At 38.0% G+C, this 21962-nt stretch overlaps 3 protein-coding genes across 3 annotated transcripts; 1 reads left to right on the top strand and 2 right to left on the bottom strand.

The window, feature by feature from the left end:
* The first annotated feature begins 5581 nt into the window (after positions 1–5581).
* On the top strand, positions 5582–10989 carry LOC122001156 (dehydration-responsive element-binding protein 2B-like). Its single transcript, XM_042555760.1, has 2 exons — positions 5582–5706; positions 9671–10989. Exons 1-2 carry the CDS (start codon positions 5690–5692, stop codon positions 10719–10721), a joined length of 1068 nt encoding a protein of 355 aa, XP_042411694.1. The 5' UTR covers positions 5582–5689; the 3' UTR covers positions 10722–10989.
* A 765-nt stretch (positions 10990–11754) lies between these two features.
* Positions 11755–14429, bottom strand: LOC122001155 (probable WRKY transcription factor 26). Its single transcript, XM_042555758.1, has 5 exons — positions 14050–14429; positions 13466–13645; positions 12817–13376; positions 12574–12735; positions 11755–12475 (listed from the first exon to the last, which is right to left on the bottom strand). Exons 1-5 carry the CDS (start codon positions 14335–14337, stop codon positions 12055–12057), a joined length of 1611 nt encoding a protein of 536 aa, XP_042411692.1. The 5' UTR covers positions 14338–14429; the 3' UTR covers positions 11755–12054.
* Positions 14430–17849: 3420 nt separating this feature from the next.
* Positions 17850–21025, bottom strand: LOC122001154. The gene is made up of 4 exons (XM_042555757.1): positions 20608–21025; positions 19669–19738; positions 19506–19582; positions 17850–18167 (listed from the first exon to the last, which is right to left on the bottom strand). The coding sequence occupies exons 1-3, from the start codon at positions 20782–20784 to the stop codon at positions 19530–19532; spliced, it is 300 nt and encodes a 99-aa protein (XP_042411691.1). The 5' UTR covers positions 20785–21025; the 3' UTR covers positions 17850–18167; positions 19506–19529.
* Positions 21026–21962: the final 937 nt, after the last annotated feature.

Raw genomic sequence — 21962 nt, 5'->3', positions numbered from 1 at the left:
TGTTGTTAAACGAGTGCGATAATCAATTTCCATATTGCGACTATGTACTCGTAAAATATTCCCCACACTATGCCTTTGATCTTGAAAAGCCTCAAATTGTATTCTAGCTTCATTGTGACAACTATGCACAGTCCCCATATGATGATTGAATCTTTCTAATGCACTTTTCCAATTGTTGTATCCATCTTTTATAAAGGCATTATCTACATTTTCTTTATTTAACGGTTTGAAAAGATAACACCAAAAACAAAATGCAACATCTTTTGATATGCTATACTCTAGCCATGTATATTTTTTATACCAAGTTCCTTGAAAACTTCTTTCTTGATTACCAAAAGTTATTTTCGGATACACATGATCATTTGGTTGACAAGGCCCTCGGAGCGCATACTTTCTTCGAGCTTGATCTCGAATAGTAATATCAAATTCTTCAATTGGTTTTCGTAATCCTGGATCACTAACAATATCATCCAAATTTAATTCTGTAGGACCGTTGGGCCGGCTGGAAGGGGGGTTGTTGGAAAGTCCTGTAAAATAAAAAGCAAACAACAACCTTCCTCGAACTCTTTAAGCTAACACTTGTATATATAAAGTAAGCCGATAAATTAAAAGCATAAAGAAAAAGCGAGGCACAAGGATTTACTTGGTTACAACCGATGTGGTTGTTAATCCAAGGAAGATTAAGCTCTCTAAAAACTCCTTCAGGTGGAGAAGCCTCGTACAGCGTTGAAGCGCAGAAAACAGAAGCTCAACTCTAGACTAAAGCTTACAAGCGTTGGAATTACAATTCAGAGTTCGTTGAAAAAACTTCTGGACCAAAGCTATATTTATAGCCTTGGTCGGGGCGCTTGGAAGGGTTCCGGGTGTCCTGGGGGGATAAAACTTTATCCCCAACGTCCAGATCGAGATTGTCTCAATCTGGTCAAACTTCACGGTCTGGGCGCCCGGAGGGGTTCCGGGCGCCCCGGAGGGCTCCGGGCTCCCCAGACTGCTCCGGGCACCTCGGAGGGCTCCGAGCGCCCCGGACTGCTCCAGGCGCCCCGGAGCCCAAAGTCAACAGACGTTGACTTTTTCGTCCGGGACCTCTGCTCTGGTTCAGTCCTGCCTCGGTACGGTTCTTCTCCTCCGGATCCACTTGCTTGGGTGATCTTTGCCATCCGGAAAAAGGGCTCACCCGAACCCAAGTTCCGGTCTTCTCGAGTGGGCTTCCCTCCGGCTTCTCGTCCCTCGGAATCGCTGCATGTTTCCTTCTCGTCCGCCGACGTACTCATCCGCAGTCTTCGTCCCTCGGACGCACCGCGTGCCGTCCTTCTCGCTAGCTGCGTCTCTTGCTCCCCGAGCAATCTTTCGCTCCGGCTTTCGTCCCTCGGAACCACCGCACGCTTCCTTCTCGTCCGTCGGTGTACTCTTCCGCAGCACCTCGTCCCTCGGACTGTCGTCCTTCTCGCTAGCTATATCTTCCGCTCGAGTACCTGTGCTCCTAAGCTCCTGCACACTTAGACACAAGGTTAAAACACATAGGACCTAACTTAACTTGTTGATCACACCAAAACAACCTTGGGGTTCCAACAAATTCTACATGGGATTGATTTTCTACTTGTTCAATAACATTAGGCTCATTAGAGGAGCCAGTGCCGGAACTACGAGTTCGTTTAAAAAATCTCTCCATATCCTACACAAATAAATAACTAAAAATAAATTATGTAATGGACAACTACAAATGTAAATATGTAATGGAAAAATATATGTTAAACTAAAACTTTAATAAACTACCACAGTACCACTACCAATCTAATAGAATACTCATGGAAAACTAAACTACAAATGTAATTCTGTATATTTTACAATAAACAAATAAATAATAATGGAAAACTACCAATCTAATAGAAAACTAAACTACAATAGTAATATGGTATCCTGTACATTTCCAAAAAAAATCAAATAATAAAAAAAAAATTAAACACAGCAAATCTAAGTTATAACCTTATGAAGAAATGATGTTGGAGCCTTGGAGTTAGAGACTCGGTTGCCGGTTAGAGAATGGAGACTTCAGAGTTCAGACTATTGTCGCTGCCTGGCGCTTGCCGCCTAGTTGCCCGTGAGAGAGATCGCGACATCGCGACATCGCGACTCCACCGAGGCACTGACTACCGCACTTGGAGTTGGAGACTTGGTTGGAAGCTTGGAGCCTTAAACTCTAGAGCCTTGGAGTTGAAGGAGAATTGAGTGGGAGAGGAACTGGAAGAAATTAGGGACTTAGCCCTTAGGGTTTATGCCGTTTGCGAAGCAACAACGATGGGGGCAAAGAAAATAAAAACAATGCATATTTACAAAGTTGTTGTCCGTCTTTAATGATTTTTGTTTTTTTATTATTTAATTTATTTAACCTTGGGCCCCACTCATATTGTTTAATTAAAAATGGTAAGGAAATGAAAAAAAACGCTCCGTCTTCTCCGACAGTGGCAGCGCACCTGCACGGGCACACCGTATAGTAGCACAGGGTGCACAGCCGCACATCGCACTAGCACAGCGTCGTAGCGGCACCGACGCACTGCGCACTGCCACAACCCACAGGGCCTACACGGCTACACCGGCAAGTGGGGGAGGCTGAAGCCTCCTCATCCTCTTGCTCTGTGCGGAAACTTTCTTGTCGTCCGGTGATGTGTAATGGACGACAGATAGGCTGGGGGGGGGGGCTGAAGCCTCCCTCAGCCTTCCCAGTCGGTCTGCCCCTGACTGGAAGAAGTTAGGGACTTAGCTCTTAGGGTATTCGCCATTTGTGAAGCAGCAACGATGGGGGCAAAGAAAATAAAAAAAATGCATATTTACAAAGTTGTTGTCCATCTTTAATGATTTTTGTTTTTTTATTATTTAATTTATTTAACCTTGGGCCCCACTCATATTGTTTAATTAAAAATGGTAAGGAAATGAAAAAAAAAAAAAAGCTCCGTCTTGTCCAACAGTGGCAGCGCACCCGCACGGTCACATCGCATAATGGCACATGGCGTATAGTCGCACAACGCACTAGCGCAGCGCCGTAGCAGCACTGACGCATAGCGCATTGCCACAGCCCACAGGGCCTACACGGCTACACCGGCAGGTGGGGTGGGGGAGGCTGAAGCCTCCTCATCCTCTTGCTTCATGCGGAAACTTTCTTGTCTTCCGGTGATATCTAGTGGACGGCAGCTAGGCTGCCTCCCTCAGCCTCCCCAGTCAGGTCGCCCCTGATTACTGATGTTGGTGCCATATTTGATCGGACATGTGGTCCGCTCAGACTGATTTCCTGTCGGCCGAATAACATCATTTCGATCGGCTAATGTAGTCATTTCTGCTCGGATTAGCCTTGCTTGAACACTAGTGTTGACCGCTTTGACTTTAACCTACACCGTGACTATTGACCTATGCCACGTAAGCTCTTATCTCCGGCATCAAATAATTTTCCATTTGAAAGCATAGAATCTATTCATTGAGTTTAATTTTTAATTAGAAAGTATATAATCAAGTATAATATATAGATATTACATCTATTGTTAATTTATTATCTTTGTTAAATTTATTGATTGGGTTTAATGTATTGATTATGTAAGTTGCTTCATTTTAATTATAATGTAATAATTTTCTTCCTCACATATGAATGTGAAAAGAAACTAAAAATAAATTTTTTTCCCCCAAGAATGATACTTATATTTTTCAAGAAGATGCTGATGTAATTTTACTCGAAAGATTCAATTCAAGAAGGGTTTTTGACTTTTGTATAGAATTAACATATATACAAAATTTGTGGATGATGTATACGTATTTTCTATTTGAATTGTATAAAGTTGTATGTTTTGTTAAATAGTATTTTAAAAAAGATTATGAATACTCATATTTTCTATTTGTGGATACTCATAATTAAATTGTTCATAAAGTCTATGGATATTTATATTTTCTATTTGTAAATAAATTTATCTTTGGTTAAAAAGTTGTATTTTAAAAAAGATAATATTTTTTATTTATTAAAAAATATTATTATTTTTTTAAAAAAATTACATTTTAAACGTCACAAAAGTTAAAAAATGACAATACTTTTTAAACATTGTAAAAATATTTTTTTTAAATAATAATATTTTTTAAGTATTATTTTTGAATGGACTTTTTATAACAGTATTTTTAATTATATTTTTTCAGCCACATAAATATTGCATAAAAAATATTGTCTTCCAATTTTTTTCTTTCTTATAACGAGGGAAAACGTGAAAACGGGGAGGTTCTATTAAAATATTTAGAAAATTTAATGATAGAGTTATAATTTTTATCACTAAGATTAAAAACGGAAATAAAATTTCAACACTAAAACTAGGAATAGTAATTTAATTGTTGATGTGATAAAATTTTAATTCCGTGCTAATTAATTATGAAATTAAATTGTCTTACTAAATTTTACGACGAGATTAAATATTAAATTTGAAGGCGGATAATTTTCTCTCTATTTAACATTATTATTTTTTCCGACAGTAACTCTGTGTACGGATTGCAATATTTCTACTTTCGAGACAAATTCCAAACAACGATGTGAGTCTCCGAGGTCTCCTCCACCGCAATTGAGCCAATATTAATATTAACCTCTCTTCGCCTTCACGATCCCCATTTCGCACAGACGCCGCCGCCACCGACGATGACGACGACGACGAATCCCACGACGACGCTCGCTACCATTCCATATCCGCTTTCGACTGAGACGCGCGACAGATATGCACCCAGCTTCCACTCCGACGAACACCCAGGTGCATGTGATCGCTCCCCGATCCGATCCAACGGCTGCGTGCTCCATATGCAGAACCCTGGCTCTGGCGTCTTAATTCTTTCTCGATGACCAGGGTGTCCTACCGGCCCTGGATCTGAATGGATTCCCTGCTAACAGTGCTGGTGTAGGCGTGAAGGAAGATGCATGCTGCGGACGAAGAAGAGATCGCGAGGCGTCGAGGGCGTTTAACGAATACGAAAGGCGGAGGAGCATTATGGAATTTGATTACGACGAGGGCGTTTAATATAATTTACCTGTTTCTTCTTTAATTTTAAGATAAAAAAAAAGCTGTGTGGAATTTGATTAATGATGAAAAAAGAAGCGTTCTGGAATTTAATTATAGACTTCTTTCTTCTTCGATTAAGGTGAAAAGAAAGCATTATGGGATTTGATTGTTTACTTTGTTGCTCGTTAGAGTTTAATGAATTATTAATCAGTTTCTCTTTGATCGAGATGGCATTCTGGAATTTGATTGTTACTAGCGTCCTCATTTTTAATCAAATAAAATAGCACATCATTCACATGATCAGCTGCGTCCATAAATCCTGGCCATTTATTCGTGATCGAGCGGTTCTACTTTGTAAGACCGAATGTGACCCCAGTTGGCGAAGCCGGGGGCGGTCTCGGGAAGCAAACCCGGATTGCCGCGGCACCGATGTTGAGGCGCACGTGTACGGCTAGATGGAGAAGTAGTGCCTTGGGGGTTAAGAAACCGGGGAAGGTCGTCGCCACGTGACGCTTGCTTCGTCGACATTCGACACGACTACTCCTGCGTGAAGCCTTTGTATAAATGTTGCGGGCGCCGCATTGCAACTTTCTTCGAGCTCAAGAAACATGCGAAAAGCGGGAAGTCGAAACCGTGATCGGGAGCCCTAAACGGAGGAGAAAAAGGAGAACAACGAGATGACAGAGACGGATAGGTTAGAATGGAATACTTGCTTCGATTAGATGTTTGTTCTTTAGATCGAGGTTTTTTTTGTTTTTTATTTTTTTGGTGTTGTGCGCTTGCGCGCTTTGATTAGTTCTTTGGGGATTTTTGATGTCAACAAAACAACTTAACTGCAAGGCAAGAAATCGAGTGTTTAGGTTTATTGTGTAAGTCTGGTGAGGCCGAGGAGCGCATTCATGTTGGCGTTTTAGATTCCGACGAGGAGTGTTTCACTTTCCTAGGTGATCTCACTGCGTATACGGCATGCATTAATATTGCCGATTCTGGTCGAGTTAGCTGATTATTTTGGTTCAGGCGTAAGTGTTGCTTTTTTTTATTTGTTTTTATGCGTTTTTATATAACATAAAATCTCAATAGCACAGCGCAATGTGGTAAGGATTTGATGGTTGGGTTAGATTTTTTTATTTCTAGCATGTAACTAATGCCGACTGGTCTCATGCTATGAAGAATGAGGGTTGGTTGAATTTTAGGCTTTAAAATGATTCCCCAACAAGTATTTTGTCGTGGTTAGAGCAAAGAGAAGTTGATAAAGTAGATTTTTTTTTGGAGGTCTTACTAGCACTTTATCGGCTAGAATCATTTTCTGCTTCTCATTGCATTGTAGTTATAAAGATTTTTTATGATTGTGGCATGATTTGCTATTGTCAATGAATGCCGATATTTAACAGTTGGGTAACAAAGTATAGAAGATCAAGTCAATGAAGAGAAGATTGGATTGGATTGCATCTAAAATTGCATAACTTATTAGAAATAAATAAAAAAGTTATAATCGGATGATTGATAGATTTTATAGTTAGATAATAATTTTAATTAGTGGTGAAGGTGTGAAAGAAAATTTATGAAAAGCAAATTTTTGCTAATGCAATAAAAAGTTATTTAATTAATTTTAATATTAATAATGATATCTACTTGTAGGGAGTTGAATGGCTAGGTTTCTAGGTGGTTATCATCAAGCATCCCTCTGTGGCTTTAATTTTGTTTCTTTTACCTGACAACAGCTTAGACGATGATTATATATCTGAGTAGCGTAAATGATCAATCATGTCTTGGTAGGACTAACTAAAGAAAATAATATTAATGATAATTATTTTCAATTCTGATAATAAAGAGGCAGGATACAATAATAAAATAAAGAATGAGTGATGGACTTATGAATCCTGTGTGGTCATTGTGTCTTTGAGTCAAAAGGAAAATCTGATGAGTGTTGTATGATGCACTATATTTTTTGAGTTGCATTGGGTTGATAGAAGTGGCACATAAAAGTTTGTGCAACATAGATGATAATTAGTTATGGAAAAAGGTGATAACCCTCACCACGGGACTCCCTCAAGATCGCCCCAAACATATTGGAAAGGAGTAAATCACAGGGGTCATTAGGCCAACCTAGTGACCTCCTAGGTGTAATTCAAACCCGAGATCTATTGTGGCAACTTCTCACCTGAGTGCCAACTCAGCTATGCTCGTGTGGGCAAATGTGAAACCATTACCTCGGTGGCCCCTTCAGGATGGCTTTCGTCCAGCAACATCAATGCATACAAGGAAGGGTTGAGGTATCCAACGAGACATCATATGAACTAAATGCTCCAGCCCTTAGGGGCAAATTACAAATGATAATTAATGATAAGAAGGATGGTGTGATAAACATTTTAATTGGATATCTCAAATAGGGGATAAAACTTGAGAAAACAAATTGATATGATATGGATATATTCAAAGGTCATCAATAAATCCTACAATTATAAGTTAAATTAAATTTGAGTGAAAAATGTAATTATAGAGAGAAGCAGAGAAGAAAGTAGTCAATATTAGTGCTATTGGCTTTCATAGAATCCAATGCATTGATTGGGAATGACAATTTCTTCTAAACTCGATCGAGGATCCGATATTCGACTTGAATGGAGGGGCTTTTTTTTGGACCGATTAAATAATTGGATATGGAGGCGGGTCTAGTAGAATCCTATTCGTACCTGACCCGAATACCCTCTATATATATATATTATTTTTTATTTTTATTGGTGTTTAATCTGTTATTGTTGAATATGATTAAATTAGTAGTATGTTATAGATGTTTAATTTATGTTTTTAATTATATTTTTCTGTTATGATGTTAATTCTAATATACTTTTGTTGAACAATGGTAGTTGGATGAAATAAAGAAAATTATTAGTATAGAGAATATCCAATTCTTTGATGGCTATAAGTATGAGGATGGATATCCGATTCTCAATAGGTATGGGTATGGGGATGGGGATGAAAGTTGAAAATCTGACAAAAATGGGGATAAGAACGGAGGATAAGGAATCTGATCCAAATCCAACCATTGCCATCCCTAGTAGACCATTGTCATCCCTAGCATTGTTAAAAAAGATGATCTTGTCTGAAATTGGTGGAGATGACACACTGGGCAGATGACTCTGTCATTGACTGAAGAAGATTCTGAGATGGAGAAAAGATGACACCTAACACTCATTCCTGCCCACATCGCAAAGTGAGCAAAGGAAAATGTTAGATCAAGAACTAGGGAGGGGGTCCCTGGCGCAGACATTCCAACGCTTAAGGCAGCACCGTTGCCAAGCGAAAAGTGGAGAAGAATATGAATAGTGGCGTAGCTGTGTATTCCCTCCAAAACGTAATTGGCCAACAGAGAGGACTCCTTTTATATTGACCCTCATAACCTCAGTAATAATGAGGTGTCAGAGAATGTTTGATGTCAAAATGCGTCAAGTAACATTAGGTAATGGAAGTTATACGACCACCCTCGGAAGAAAGTTCTATTTGACAGGTTGTTGTGATTTGCTGATGTTGTCTCTGGGAGACAGTCAGACCGGCCTTGTAGTCGATCGATTGTATATTGGGAGACTTGCACATGAGAAGTTGGGAACTAAACCCTGTAGGCCCGACCGACATTGGGGCCGACCGGCTATGTACTAAGAAACTTGTATTGGAGAGTTGAGGAGCTAAGTCCCTTAAGCTCAACCGGCTATGAGTCCGACCGGGTGTATACTGAGAAACTTGTATTGGAGAGCTGAAGAGCTAAGTTCCTTACGCTCGACTAGTTCTGAGTCCGACTGGGTGTATATTGAGACTTGCATTGGAGAGTTGAAGAACTAAGTCCCTTAAGGTCGACCAGTTCTGTATATGACCGGCTGTATACTAAGACTTTCATTAGCTAAATGAGGAGCTGAGTCTTGGTGAGAGTGATTTGCCCACCTCATACCCCCTAACTTTGATCTCTTCTTGACTTTGATTGTTATGTCAGTCGACCTTCTGGACTTTGGCCCGACTTGGGGGTCCCACCTTATTCGCTGTATCAAAAAGACAAGCACGGTTTTGTTGGTGATGAAGATGATAAAGTCCATCAACATATTAATTTCTATGTGGCATGCAAACACTTTCGGTTCTCCTGAGAAGCAAGTACCTGAATGAACTGCAAGCTCGTAATTACTTCCGATTTACATGCCAGATTAGTTCAAGTGTGAAACATTTGAAATTGGCTTTCTGGCCTGGTAACAAATAGTCGTGCATAATGTTCAGCTTTGCTGTAGCAATGTTGGAGCAGATCATTGTTTTAGTGACTTGAGTTTTAGTTCTTAGGATGTTCTAAGAACACATTTACTTATTCTTTTTGTGCTTCTCTTGTGATTTCTGCTGAAGTGGAATTAGGGAGCAGCAGGTGATTGGTAACTTTGTTTCTACAGTGTATAGGTATGAAATTAAATTCACCTCCTGAATTTGCTGTGTTACCTTCAGTGTCATTTTGATTTTCTTCTATTAAAAATGGGTTTAGTTTTATCTTAGTCTGTTTCAAAGGAACAGTTTGAGTAGTCTTCTTTTGTTAAAGTTTTCCCGTTGGTTGGTTTTTATCATTAGCAATTTGTCTGTATTTATTTTCCTAAGTTCTTATTTTTGATAATTAAAAACCTCTCTTGTTCCAGTAAGAGGAAAGTACGTAGGGGGAGTAGTGGCTCCGCTTCTGTATCCCAAACACTTGCTTGGTGGAAGCAGCACAATCATCAGCTTGGCAGTTTCCTTGACAGTGAAAAGCAAGTGGTAAAGCCACCTGCGAAAGGTTCAAAAAAAGGATGCATGCGAGGTAAAGGAGGACCAGAGAACGGCAGTTGCAGATATCGTGGTGTAAGACAGCGAACATGGGGCAAATGGGTCGCGGAGATCCGAGAACCAAACCGAGGAGGCCGTCTTTGGTTAGGAACCTTTCCTGATGCCACCCAAGCTGCTCTTGCTTATGATAATGCAGCAAGGGCAATGTATGGAGCTCTTGCTCGTGTCAACTTGCCTAGCAGCGCCTTGTGTGAACCGACCGCGACCTCGTATCATTCAGATGCTGCTGATGCCTCCATCTTTAGCCAAGATTCTCATCAACAGGATGCTGTGGGTATATCTGTGCTTCGCCAGACTGACATGGAGGTTCAAAGAACTGGTCATGACGGTGCAACAGCCATGGACCATGCACTTCGACACAAAGAAGCTGGAATCAAGCTTCCCAAGGTGGAAAAGATAGAGGAGGTAGGATACTATGATGCTGCGAACAATACATCCCAACTCCATCAGACTGAAACCAGGTTTCCGAAGATAGAGATAGAGCAGAGAGATGAGTTGGGGTGTTATGTTGAACCATCATCATCATCTGCAGCTGACACTTCGAATATCATTTTCCAAGAGTCGAACATGGAGGAAGAATTCTCCATGGAAGAGATGCTGAACATGATGGCTACTGATATGACAAATGATGAAGGCGTCACTGGTTCAAACTGGCAACACCCCTTGCCTGAAGATATTACATACCATTCTCAAAATCTAGATCCTGCTGCCATGATCTGGGGTCTGTACCCGAACCTGCCGGATGTTGGCTTCAGCAACAGTCTGATGGTGCCCATCGGTGATGATTGGAACACTTCGCAAGTCGACTCTCCAAAGAGTATAGCAGGGTTTGGAATGTCCAACGCAGACGTGCCTCCAAACCAATAGAGCTCAACATTCTGGTAAGGAAGACAGTTCTGGCTCAACAAAATTACCTCGAATCCTTGTCCAAAGCGCCGTCACTCAAATAGCATGTGATTACTCCATTTATTATTCACAGGCATTTTGCATACTATAGATTTTTTTTCTCTCTTAGAAGAATTTAACTAGTATATACATGTAATATTTAACCCAATAGGTTTTCTAGTATCAGTTTTCTTTTACCCAGAGTTGTTGGATGCTGAAAAAAAGTGAATGTTTTACTCATTAGGGCATCCATAACGGCATTAATGCCTGAGGCATTAACGCTGACATGGATATTTTTTTTTGTTACTATAGCATCAACGGGTTCAAATCTTTGAACCTACATATTCAAAAAATAAAAAATAAGTATTGACGTATTTACACGTTAAAAGCAATAAAAGCATTGTGGATGATGCTTTTAGCTTCTTAAAAATGTCCGTTAGCCAGAGTTAATGGATACTGATAAAGACCAGTGGCAGATGCAACGAATGGAGACAAGCCTGAAGCTGACCTTAGGCTTATTGCTGGCTTTCCCTTTAACAATAATTCACAATGACTTATTTCAAAGACAGCTCTTTATGTACTCGTATCAAAGATTAACTCTCCACGCAGACCTTAAAAAAAAAAAACTTTTCCCTTGCTTGTGTAAGTTATCAGAAGGAAAATGAGGCAGAAAAGATTTTTTTTTACCATTTTACTTTCCTAGAATTAAAAGTTCTTAAATATATTTAAACACTAAATATCTTTCACATAAGAGCCTTAGCATTTTGGATTGAATTGGATTGTGTTTTGGACTTATAAAAAGATCTTCAATACGAAAGAACTCTTCATGTAAATGTTTCTCAACTTCATTTCACTCCTGCAGTATAAAATCCTTAAATACCAAGAGCCTTATTGAAGTAGTTTCTAATTTTTTTTCTTTGAAACATTAAACTTATCCTTATTGATTCAAACAATATAGACAAATTTATTATGACTAGAAATAGAGTAAAAACTGTTATCCAATGTACATCTATGATTATGAAAACAAATCATTTATATTGTAGAAAATATTTGCAAACTTGGAAGTTAACCAACTTGCTACATCCTAGACTGCAATTTTTTCCCTTTAAATTATACAGAAATATTAGTGGTTCAGAGGCCTGTTTATGAAGTGTATTGAGGCCTATAACAAATAAACAAATTGAAGCTTATCGTCTATATATATCATAACTTTGAACTTGGAAGACCTCATGTGATGTACAAGAAGTTCTACTGACTAAAACCGTATGCTGTATCATTGTATGCTGCTTCACCCAATGATCAACTGAAATCCAATTTAAATTAGCAGTGAGTCGAGGAACGAGTCTTCCCTTGGTTCTTCCTTTGTTTCGGAGAACATGTTCCCCATGTGTGCTTGTTGCTGCTGCAGCAGCTGTTGTTGTTGAGTTATGAATGAGTTGATTGAGTTCTGATAACCTAACCCATAATCCACCGCTGCATTCAGTCTTCCGTTGAAGGCATTGTTGGCCACAATTTGGTTGACGTGATTCATCATGACCGATGGGCGAATTGCCATGGCGACGCCATGGCAATCTGGCTGAGGCCGGGTGAGTAGTGGCGCACCGCTGCCTCTGGCTGCAGGCACATCATGGTTGTGCTTGCCTTCGTATGTGGTGATCACTGATTTCGTATCATGGGATGCTCTCTCCACATGTTTCCTCACTGGGCAACCCATGGTGGTGCATTTGTAGTAACTCCTATCGATCAAACAAGTTCTTGTTAAGCACAGTTGATGGACACAAAGTTTAAACTCCAATCATATAGACCAATATATAAAAGCAATGTTGCAACTCACCTTGGATTTGGATTCCCTTTCACCACCTTTTGTCCATATTTTCTCCATCGATATCCATCATCAAGGATGTCGATGTCACTCTGTGTCTGAACCACCACTCTGGGCTCTCTAACAGTTCTATTTCCTGGGCCTGGCACCCCTTCATTCTCACCTTCCGCCTTCCTGAAACAATTACGATTCATAGTGAGGCATGTTAAAAATTGATTGTGTTAGCATGAATTTTTAGTGTTTAGCGAAGCTTACCATCGCTTGGAATCAGGTTCATCTTCATCGAAATCATTGACATCCTGATTATTCTGTTGGGAGCTCATATCAATCTCATCATCCCCAAACGACACTGACGAATTATCAGGCGTCTGAACTGAATCAATAGGCATGTCTGATTGCCCGCAGGAGTTCTCAGAAGCTTTGGAAGACACAGCACCCTGGAATGATTGGGCCATAGCAACTGAGTTCCTTCTGGTGGATTGAGGTTTTGGGTGATTGTGAGTCCCCTTGTACACAATTTCAGTGATCTGCCCATCCAAGGATCTCTCCACCTTCTTCTTCGTTGGGCAATTAGGGTATGTACACTTGTAGTAGCTTCGCGGGTTGTCACTTGCTTTGACTTGTTTCTGGCCATATTTCCTCCAGTTGTATCCATCCTCCAACCTCCTCTGATCTTGAAGAGACACAGAAGCTTGGATTCCACCGCCATTGCTGGCTTGAGAGTTTGCCTGCGCTGGAGCGACAGCTTCAACTTTGATGCTGGATTTCAAGGAAGATAGTTCAGAGTTGTTGCCACTGGTCTCATGATGATTCCACTGTTTTACACAGAATTCACATCCAAATTTAGCAACTTGAGCGACGATTCAATTAATCAAGCCTTGGGGCAAGAGGGAAGAACTAGTACCGGAGAAATTGCAGCCAGGGAATTCTGATACGGTGCCGTCTGCAAGTTTTGTGGAATTGTGTTGGTACGGAAGGAGAAATTTTTGTTCTCGATGCTGTTGCCAAGTTGAGAAGTAGCAGAGAAGAACCTCGAATTCAAAGCTTGTGCCGGAAAAGTCCCCGTAGTTGGAGATGGCAACATCTGTTCAACAAAATCAAGATGCTCAGTACACTTTTTAAGCACGAGATATTCTAATTAAGGAAAAAAAAAAAGCGGACAGAAAGCAATAGATTTCTAAATTATATTGCAATAAGAACAGATAGATCCAATATCCACGCAACAAGTGCCCATATCATCAAAATCTAAGATTTTCTCCCTAAAATCGCAGACTTCAGTGATCTACATAACCGCGTTTGACTTCATACAAATCGTTTCATAATATATCAACTTAAATCAATGAACAAAAGCAAAAAAAAAAAAAAAAAACCTTCAAGGTTGCTAATTTAATTCCATATATGCTTGATTGATTAGCAGGAAACAAAGAAATCAGTCATGGAAATCGACATCAAATTGACCTAAAAGAAGTAACCATCGAGGCCACCTACATGAGAAGACGAGAGGAGAAGAGGGGAATCCAAGAGCTCCGCAGGGCTAAGTCCGGCGGGGATGGCGAAGCAGGAGGAAGCCGAGACGGGCGGTCGGGATATGGGCAGCGACGGTGGCGGTGCCGACTTGAACTTGGGCACTCCTCCTCCGGTCCCCTCGGAGTCCCTCCGGCCTCCGTCGTCGCTGGCTAGGAGCTCCGTGAAGGAGGAGCAGGTCGGCGAGAAGGCGAACGCCGTCGTCCCGGTGGAGTTGGCCGGCGAGTCCAAGCTTCCGGCGGAAGAAGTCATCAGAAAGGAAAGAGCAAGAAAGAGGGCGAATTTGGGGAATTTGAAGGGGGGAAGTCGCCGAGGGTTTAGAGAGAACGGGGACGAAAATTCGGACGAGGGAGATCGAGAGCATCAAAACCAGGGGTTGTTTGGTCAAAGCACGTGCGTTTACCGGAGTAGGTGGCGGCTGACGGAGGACACCGTGATGCTTCCTCAAAACAGATGAGATCTAGCTTATTTTTTAATTCTAATTTAATTTAACCTTCTAATAATATTAAATATGGTATTTCAAATCTTTTCAAGAAAATCCCTTTTAATTCACTCGACACTTCTATTCATTATTTTTATTTAATAATAATAATAATAGAAAAAAAAATGCGACCTCTAATACGTGGACAAGTTATTAATTGAAGGCTAAATTCGATACGGCATGACGTGGAAGCTTACGTGTCGCTTGAACAACTACTTTTTTATTTTTTTTAAAAAAAAAAATTGTTTCTAGAAGAAAGAAGCTTCCGAATGGTAAATTTGTCAATTTGGTAAAAAAGAAAGGACAAAGTCGTCATTTAAGCCGATTAAAGTGGTGGAGTTGCGTCCGCGCCAAGGCATTCGCGGGAATACGACGAGTTAGGTTAGGTGAGAAACCTTTTCTCATATCATTATCTCACCCCACTAATTAATTAATTAATTAATATTTTTGGTTCAAAATATATTAAAATTCAGAATTGATAATATGTACATCACGTAAATTGGTGGTTTAAATCGACCTATTTGTGAATATTTTTATGTTAAAACAATATTTTTAAAATATTTGTGGAGTTTATAGACACTTGATTAATATTTATTGATTGAGCTAATGATAAAATAAATAAAGGTGAAAGAAGAGACTTAAATTAGATAATTTTATATCCCTATATTTTTTTAAGGGATATATCTATACACAAAGAAACATTCATGAATATCTATAGTTTACCCTTTTTTTAATATAATTTATATAATAAAAATAAAAATTCTTGTGCTTCACGATGGGAGACAAGTGGCTTATTTAATAGAATGATGAAGCATGATGCGTTTAAATCCGCATTTGCTACGGACGCATTTCTTTTTTAAAATCTTTCACACAACACGTCATACTTTTATTTTTTTCCAAAAAAAAAGGTGTACTTTTTTAATTTTTTTTATAAAAATAAAAAAGTATTGATTATTGTTTTAGATAAAATAAAAATATTGAATGAAAAATATAAAGATTATATAATAATTTTAAAAATACATTTCTTTTAGGGGTGTAATCGAGCCATAGCTCACAAGCTTATTCGAGTTTTTATCGAGTCTAAACGAGTTTAATAAATATAAATTATAAATTTAAATATTCATTAAAAACTAAATAATATATTTTTAAAAAATTATAATATTCTTGTTAAAATTTATAATTTTATTCTAATAAATAAATTTAATATATTTATCTATGTTTTTCATAAGTAAAATATAAAATCTATAAATTCAATATCAAAATTATTATTTTTTTTATTTAAAAGTTTATTCATGAGCTTAACGAACATGTTCACGAGCTAACGAGCCGAATATTATGAAGTTTAAGCTTGATTTGTTTATCTTAACGAGCATCATTAAACGAGCTCAAACGAGCTTTTATCGAATCAAGCTTCAAATAGCTCACGAGTACCTTGACTCATTTACACCCCTACTTTCTTTTAATTTTAAAAACTATTTTAGACCAGGATGGCCCATACATGCCAGTGAACATATACCCAGTAAGATGAAGAGACTATTTATTTTGTTTAACTTTATTAATTCATTATTTATTTATTTATTTTATCTTATCTTAAATTTTTTATAGGGAATTTGAGTCTTTACAAGGAATTTGAGTCTTTACGTCGGTTCTCGGGCTATACTATAAAATATTCAGATTGCTATTTACGATTCAATCTCAAATTATAATAATTTATAAAAAAAATTTGACACGTAATTAAAAGATATTAGACTTTTAAATTATCTGTTATATTTACTTCTCAATTTATCTTGATAGTCAATGAAAAATTTTAAATTTATCAATTTTTTTTTAAGCTTTACACCGTGTTTAGTTAACATTACAGTTAGTTAACATACCAGAAATAAAATTTTATACAATTGAACTCAAGAGATGTTAGTCACCTTCGCATTCGTTTCTAAATTATACGAAGATAAATTAAAACTTATAACTAACTGTTAAATAATCAGAGGGGAGGTGTGAGAATTGTTTTTTTCGGATAAGTATCCGCTAAAAAATTTATACACAGATGAACAAATCCTGTACTTTTTTATATATAAATTAATTGATTACAGGTGAAGTGTCCTTTATTAAAATTTGGATGCACGTGTGAAGTACGTGTAGAAGATTCATAGAGAAGTGGAAGATCACGTTACACGTTTGACGTTTGACGTTTGGGAGATTTTTTTTTAACAGAAGGGACATTATATTATTGTCTCATGCACGTTGTGTTGCGTATCTCTTCGGTTGGAACTTCTTGCATATCATCTGGGCACAGATTATGAAAAAATATAATAAATAGAATTATTGTTTACTATATCTCTTATTTTATTGAGAAGATACAAATATTTTAAGTTTGCATGAAGCATCTCGACGTTTCGAGGATCTAATGATGCGATAGAAAGATCTTAGATGATTTTGTGTATTTTTTTTAAAGATCTTTTTCGAGGATCTAATGATGCAATATAAAGATCCTTGGATGATTTTGTGTATTTTTCTAAAGGATTTTTAGTGCAATTGAAAGATCATTAGAAGATTTTTCTGTAGTTTTAAAAAGGATTTTGAGTGTACTACTATACTGTGTATTGTTGAGATTAATATTTTAAATTTTAAAAAAATATTTCGATAATTTTAAAGGACTAAGATTAGGGCAGTAAACTAAATGGTTCAAATTTGTTTATAAAATAATCTAAGTCAAATCTAAAATGAATCCTACCATTAAAATGATTCCTACCAATGAATCCTATCATTAAAATGATGATTTTTCAAGTTCAATTTTATTTCTTTTTTATGCGTTTAAATTTGATTCAAACTTACTTGAATTTAATTTGTTTAAAGTTCTTAATTTAAATTTATTTAATTAATTATTGAACTCAATAATATAAATTTATTTATTTATTTATTTATTTTAAAAATTTCTTCATTATTTAATATATTAATAAATTTTTTATTAATGAACATGATAATTAAATATTATTCACGTACATTAACGAATTGAATTCATATATATTTAAACTTATTTATTTAATGAGCCTTATTCATCAATGTTTGGTTCAGCTCTAACTATGACACATTTAAAAACAAAGAAACAAACCTTCAAGGGAACTACAAGTCACATCCAGAAATCACATTTGTTTGTTAAAAAAAAAAATCACACAATTGAAAGATTAATGTAAAACATTCAGCTCTAACTATGACACATTTAAAAACAAAGAAACAAACCTTTAAGGGAACTACAAGTCACATCCAGGAATCACATTTGTTTGTAAAAAAAAAAAATCACACAATTGAAAGATTAATGTAAAACATTCAGCTCTAACTATGACACATTTAAAAACAAAGAAACAAACCTTCAAGGGAACTACAAGTCACATCCAGAAATCACATTTGTTTGTAAAAAAAAAAAATCACACAATTAAAAGATTAATGTACCCAAATACAACTCATTTACAATAAACAGTCCTAAATGAAAAGACTGGAAGAAGTTGCACAGCTTGAAAAACACAATTGGTTCATAACAATTGGTCATACAATCCTTGGGAAACAAAACGTAAATAGTTGGTGTGTTGATGCACTGAAAATGGATCTGCAGGAAGAATAGAGAAGAAAATATATCCAATAAATTTCAGTGGAAACAAAAATAAAAGCAAGTGTTTACTAGAACAATGCTAAGCATGTTTAACAAAACTAGTAGATAGATATATTTATCCTAGAGAGAACTGCACGAATGGCTTTAGGAAAAACCAATGATTTGTTTAAAAATGAAGAAGATGTTGTATGAGAGTGAAAAGTTTGATAAACATCCTTAATATACATCATACTTATTAAACAAATACAAGGTCATGTTTATCCTTTTTAGTTTCATAACTGAATATATATCTGAGCTATCTAATTGGTGAGCTTGGTTGAATTGATGATCAAGTCGACATGTGTCTGAAAGACACTAACGAACTAGTGACCTCGAGTTTCAATCGGGTTTATCTTTGGTCCGGTTTTGATAACTATGGATATAAGAGTTTCTCTCTAGGTCATTCAGTTTTGATAACTCGCATATATTGTCTTTCCCCCTCACTTGGAAGTCTGTCCAATCTTTGGAGTTTTCCACAATTTGTGTTCATGATTTGTCGTCTTCGTTCTAACAATATGTATAATTCACTTAACGTCTTTGCGATAGAAGCTCTCTCATACTAATCATTTAAGACAAATATGTGCAGCGAAATTTACAAGGAGATAAAAGATGAAAGCCATGAGCAGAAAGATAATTCACACCAATTTGCAAAAACAAAATCAAGCACTTAAAAGAAGCAATGGTGCTGTGAAGATCCACTTAGCTTGCTATCCAAACCATATACACCTAAACCAATTTGAAGACAACCTTTAAACCCAAAATCATGAAAATTATGAAACTAAATATTAACTATACTCAATTTTAACAAACTCGTATGCTAAAAAGCATTGTAAAGTCCACATTAGAGGAGCAAGCATCTATTTCATTCTTAAACTACAGAGTAGAAAGTAGAAAGTCTCCAGGAAAGAGTTCTTCCTTGTACTTTTGACTGTTTACTTTGTGGGATCTTTAATAATGCGAGGGAAATTACAACCAAAGAAAATTACCAAAAGAAAGACAAATTTGTGTTCCTTGTCATTTGTCATGATCAATAAATTAAAAATGGAATTAGCATTAATCAAAAGTAGCATAGATACATGGAAAATAATTCAATACTAGGAGCAAATCACTTTTTCCATTAATTTACAAAGGCATTTCAAAATATTGGGTATATTATATTCGATGACTCCAGATGCAACTGTGAAATGATAGTAATTCATGGCTATTTATTTCTTTTACCCTTTGACACAGTAGAGCAACAATCATCTAGAGAATTCAGTTTAAATTATCCAAACAGAGCATAAGACTTTTATGAACCTTCTTTAATTCAGGCCATTCTGCTCATGATTCCATATTAATGTTCTCATCAGAATCGGAGTCACTAGCATTATAACCTAAAAAAATTTAACAGCATCAGCAACAAAATCCATAAACATAATGCCCAAGAACAAAATAGATTGCATCCCAATTAGAGTATCACCTGGCTGTTTGTCGCTAACCTTCCACACTGAACTTCGATACCTTGATGCTTTTGTAATCCAAGCATTTGCCTGCAGATGCCCAAAAAAATTAAAGAGCTAGTGAAGGAAACACTTAATCATCCGATCTAAGAATATAGAAAACACTAAATCATATATGTTGTGAAAACATTTCAATTTATTGAAACTTTCCAGGGATTCTATACAACTCATAGTCTCAAACTCTTAGGCACATTTGGTAGGCAGAATTGAATGGAATAGAGATGTTTATTTCCACCATCATTTTATTTCAATGTTTGGATGGATATTTGACATAGAATTATCATTCCTAGTTCAAAAAGCGTAATGATCATAATGAGTCTACCTCCACTCAATAAGACAGATGGACCAAATAGGCTACTGGGTCAGGCGTGACTGAATTAGATTCTATGAATCACTTGCTGTTCTAGCGTGAGATCTTGATAAACAAATGATAACTTTGTTTGGCTTACTCACCTTTGCAGCATCTCATTCTATTTGTTCTCATTCTATCATCTCTTGGAGCTACAACTAATTGATCTCAAATATCAATATTTTTTGCTGCATTCTTTCTAGTAAATTCACATACCAACCTAAGTCCTACATTTTTTCCCTTTTAAACTAAGGGGAACACAACCATTATACAAGACTGCTCTCTCCATTTAGAATAATAGTACCAATATGTCTAAAATCTTCCAGTAATTTCATACCCATTAACTCTCTTTTTGAGATCCCAGCAGTGAAATCTTTATCGTCAAAGATTAGAACGGTGAGAGAAGCGACACCTTTTCTCAATATATAATTTCCCGCAAAACAAACAACACAAGCAGGAGATGCAAAACCTCTTCCGCCCTTTCCAACTAAATATCTCAATCCACGCATGGAAACAATGAATTGACAGATTATGAAACAAAAGCCCTCACCTTTTGCTCGTTCTTCGAGACTCCGTAGCCGCTCTGGTACATCTGACCAACAAGAACTTGCATCGCAGTATCCCCGGCCTTTGCCTCCTTGAGCGCATCCTGGAACCACCGACGGGTGCAGTCCACTACCACGTCCTTGAGAGGGACGCGGTTCTCCCGCACCCTCCGTTCGTCCATCACCCGCAGAAGACGTCTAGAAAGGGGCGGCAGTGGGAGCGGGCTCCTCTCTAACCGAAGACAGACACTTAAGGTGCCGATTGACCACCTTCGTGCTCCAGAGGCTATCGGCCGCAACGCAGGCGAAGCTCTCTATGCTCGTGGGCGACGGCAGGCGTTTGCCGATAAAACGGCGGAGGAGCAGACACAGAAAGAGAGGGCAGACCGAGTCGCAGAAGAGGGCTATAAAAATCGCATCTTTATGGGAAAAAAAGAAGGGATACGTAAGCCTTTAGCACTGAGAAAGTCTCAAAACGGATTTACCCAGATGGGTCACGGTCCGAACCCGAACCTAGTCAAGCTTTAATTTTACAAAAGAAAATAATGAAAAGTTTAAAATATATATCAGAAAAAATAAATTCTTACTACACTATGAGAATAAAGAGAATTGAACAAATCTTGACTGATCCTGTCCGAGTCGAGGTGACGGACATTGGAAATATGACGTTTCTATTGATTACGCGTGGACCTCCGATAAAATTAGCCTATAAGCACAAAAACATCAGTGCCGAGTCAGAGAGTGGTGCCTCGGTGATGATCTTCCGACGCTCAAGACAGATCTCCGACGAAAGTAGCAAGCAAGCAAGTAAAGAAACGAAAGTGACAGCGTAACTGTAGCTACAGTAGAATGAGCATACCTTCGTCGAAACTTGGGGTCATTTATATAAGGCTCCTAGGGGTGCGCGTGCACGCTCTTCGAGGTGTGCACGCATCTCAAAGCTTCCCTGATAGGACGTGTCAAAAAAGTATACATGACACCAAACCTCAACAGCTCGAGCATATCCTGACAAGACAGTGGAAGCTTCCGTCATACGATTCTCTGCCTGATCATGCCGTCGACCATGCTATCTGTATGCGGCACGAGTCTCGAGGAGGATATCAGTCGATCCTACCTTTGTCTGCTAGTGGGCCGAGCGGGCGGACCACTCGGCTAATTCTGCTATCTGGGCCGAGCGGGGAGGCCGCTCGGCTACTTCCGCTATCTGGGCCGAGCGGGGAGACTGCTCGGCTACTTCCACTGTCTAGGCTTGTTGGGTCGTGCTTCCGTTTCGTTGGTTGTGATATGATCTTTGGCCGATCGGGATATCCATCTGGCACATGTCCCGCCGGTCGGTGCATGCCTTGGTGATACTGGGCCT

This window comes from Zingiber officinale, chromosome 7A (assembly GCF_018446385.1).
Source record: "Zingiber officinale cultivar Zhangliang chromosome 7A, Zo_v1.1, whole genome shotgun sequence".
Classification (NCBI taxonomy): domain Eukaryota; kingdom Viridiplantae; phylum Streptophyta; class Magnoliopsida; order Zingiberales; family Zingiberaceae; genus Zingiber; species Zingiber officinale.
This window is presented reverse-complemented; position numbering and strand designations above follow the sequence as displayed.

Coding starts and splice junctions, on each gene's coding strand:
- LOC122001155 (XM_042555758.1), bottom strand. CDS start 14,337: ATGACTTCTTCCGCCGGAAGCTTGGACTCGCCGGCCAACTCCACCGGG. Junction 13,646..14,049: donor TTCTCCTCTCGTCTTCTCAT/GTAGGTGGCCTC, acceptor TTTGTTGAACAG/ATGTTGCCATCTCCAACTAC. Junction 13,377..13,465: donor CCCTGGCTGCAATTTCTCCG/GTACTAGTTCTT, acceptor TGTGTAAAACAG/TGGAATCATCATGAGACCAG.
- LOC122001154 (XM_042555757.1), bottom strand. CDS start 20,784: ATGGACGAACGGAGGGTGCGGGAGAACCGCGTCCCTCTCAAGGACGTG. Junction 19,739..20,607: donor TCTCGAAGAACGAGCAAAAG/GTGAGGGCTTTT, acceptor GGGCATCTGCAG/GCAAATGCTTGGATTACAAA. Junction 19,583..19,668: donor GGTTAGCGACAAACAGCCAG/GTGATACTCTAA, acceptor AAATTTTTTTAG/GTTATAATGCTAGTGACTCC.